The 2,034-nt window shown below is 46.5% G+C and overlaps 1 protein-coding gene across 1 annotated transcript; it reads right to left on the reverse strand.

The window, feature by feature from the left end:
* Positions 1-229: 229 nt before the first annotated feature.
* PPTG_22783 (hypothetical protein) lies at positions 230-838 on the reverse strand. Its single transcript, XM_008906239.1, has one exon. The coding sequence runs from the start codon at positions 724-726 to the stop codon at positions 370-372; it is 357 nt and encodes a 118-aa protein (XP_008904487.1). The 5' UTR covers positions 727-838; the 3' UTR covers positions 230-369.
* Positions 839-2,034: the final 1,196 nt, after the last annotated feature.

Genomic DNA, 2,034 nt, shown 5'->3' on the forward strand with positions numbered 1-2,034 from the left:
AGATTTCTTGTAGAAGCTCTCTTGCTTCGGCGCAAATCGATATCGGAGCAGCTCTGCTGGTACTGCGTAGGCTGTGCTACTGGGTCACACAAAATCACTTGACGGTGAACGACGCGATGACCGACGGCGATAAATGCCAATCCTCTGTTTGGAGAGTACCCGGCCTTTATTTTCTCGATGTGCTACTTCAACGTCATGAAAAAGATGCAAGAACACATCAATTTTTTTCCTCGAGTGTATATGCTTCTATTTTACGTGATATAGATACGACATACACTGTGCAAGGTCACATGCAGCCTATTTAAAACTGAGGGACACTGGTGAATCACTTTAGCAACGTACAAGTGTGGTCAATGGCCTATTCACGAGCTAGCAGTCCTTCTTCACTCCCAGCGGATTCGTGACAACGAACAACCCGGCGCAGACTTTCAATGCAGTTTTGAAGACGCAATTACACTTTACGAAGGGGTTGGAAGATTGGCTCTCTGCTCGATGAGCTGGCCGCCTCTTACCAGAACCAACATAGTAGCGTGCGCACGTTCGAGTAAGGGGTAGTTTCGGATCGAATGCTGGTGCGCCGCATGTGGGTGGAAGGGCAGCCATGAACTGGGTGGCCATGGAGTAGGAGTCGTGTCGTTGTGGATATTGGTTCACGTTCGGCTCGTGTATACACGAGTTCGTCGCTCTAAGTGAGAGTGTGTACGTCGCCCGCAGAGGTAGGGACATGTTGGTAAGCCGTCGTAAGTGCAGGAGGAAAATTGTCGCCGTGATTGACAACGCAGGTTGCCCTCAACTGAACATGACGTATTTGCGCTACGGTTGAGGTAGAGGCCGACTTGGCGTTTCCTAATAATGTATGCGTTTTTCTGTTTTGAGCTTTTAGTTTATTTGATATTCAATGAACTAAGTTTATCTCAAAGTGTGCATTTGTCCTCCGAAAAATCAAATTCGTATAGTTTCTCCTAACGTATGTCGTGCGTGGATGCGATACTACCTCATTCCACTTCCTCAGGCTTCACCAAGTTATTTTTCGATTGCAGGACCCAACCAAATCAAACTGATACTTATGCTTCACATTTTCCACGTATACGAGCCTGTTTACAGCGGAGATCGATTATTTAACAGTATTAAGACTTGTTAGAGCTTCTCTCCGCATCGCTGCTAGGAAAGGAACTTGGGAGATTACTAGTTGCTACGTGTTTAGCGTTATGTTTCAAACTAAACCCTACTAGTGTCAGATCGGGATTGACAGGAGGTATGCTATAACCTCCGAGCCGCTTACTAGCTGTCGGAGTACTTGTCATGGCATTTCCGCTTTCTTGTGACGAGAATGTTAATAATCTCGATAATTTACGCCTTTGTGAACCCACCTACTTTTCTTGGTAGTGGCGACATCCCGTACATACTGATATCCAAGGGATTGCAAGGGCTCAGGGTCTGGCTGCATAGGTCTGAGTCAACCAGGCTGTGGGCTCTCGGGCGCAAATTCATCGCGCAATTTTTTAATGCACTGATAGACTGTTTCTACAGAAGCCGTCAGTGCGCCTTGAAGTGCTTCGATGTGCGCGAGGAATCGGTTTGCCATTGACACTGTGCGCGAACCAACATGTACGTCCGTAGTTTGCGCCATTTCATGACTTCTGGAACAAACGACCTCAACTTCAAAAATAAAGTGTAGCTCTTCTAGCAACCGAAACGGACAGCGCTCATGTCCAAAGAGCGAGTAGCCCCGTTTTTTTCTGAGCTCAATTTGACCAAGGGAAGATGCCAAAACTGCTGGTGGAAATTTGGTATGTGGTAAAAGCAAGCGTAATCTTGGTAGATCCTGCAAGTCAATTTTTGTCTCGGGCATCAAATTTTATGTGGCCGCCGTACTTACAGCTTGGAGAGCCGACGCTAGTAAAATATTTCTACCTAATGTACCCCATGAGCGCTCTACATGAAAGTCTTCGACTGACCAACATCAACTTATCGACGAATTCGATCTGTTCTATCGGACCAGGAGACTTCTTTCGGTGGATCGGAATTCGTTTA

Source organism: Phytophthora parasitica (genome assembly GCF_000247585.1).
Source record: "Phytophthora parasitica INRA-310 unplaced genomic scaffold supercont2.23, whole genome shotgun sequence".
NCBI lineage: Eukaryota > Oomycota > Peronosporomycetes > Peronosporales > Peronosporaceae > Phytophthora > Phytophthora nicotianae.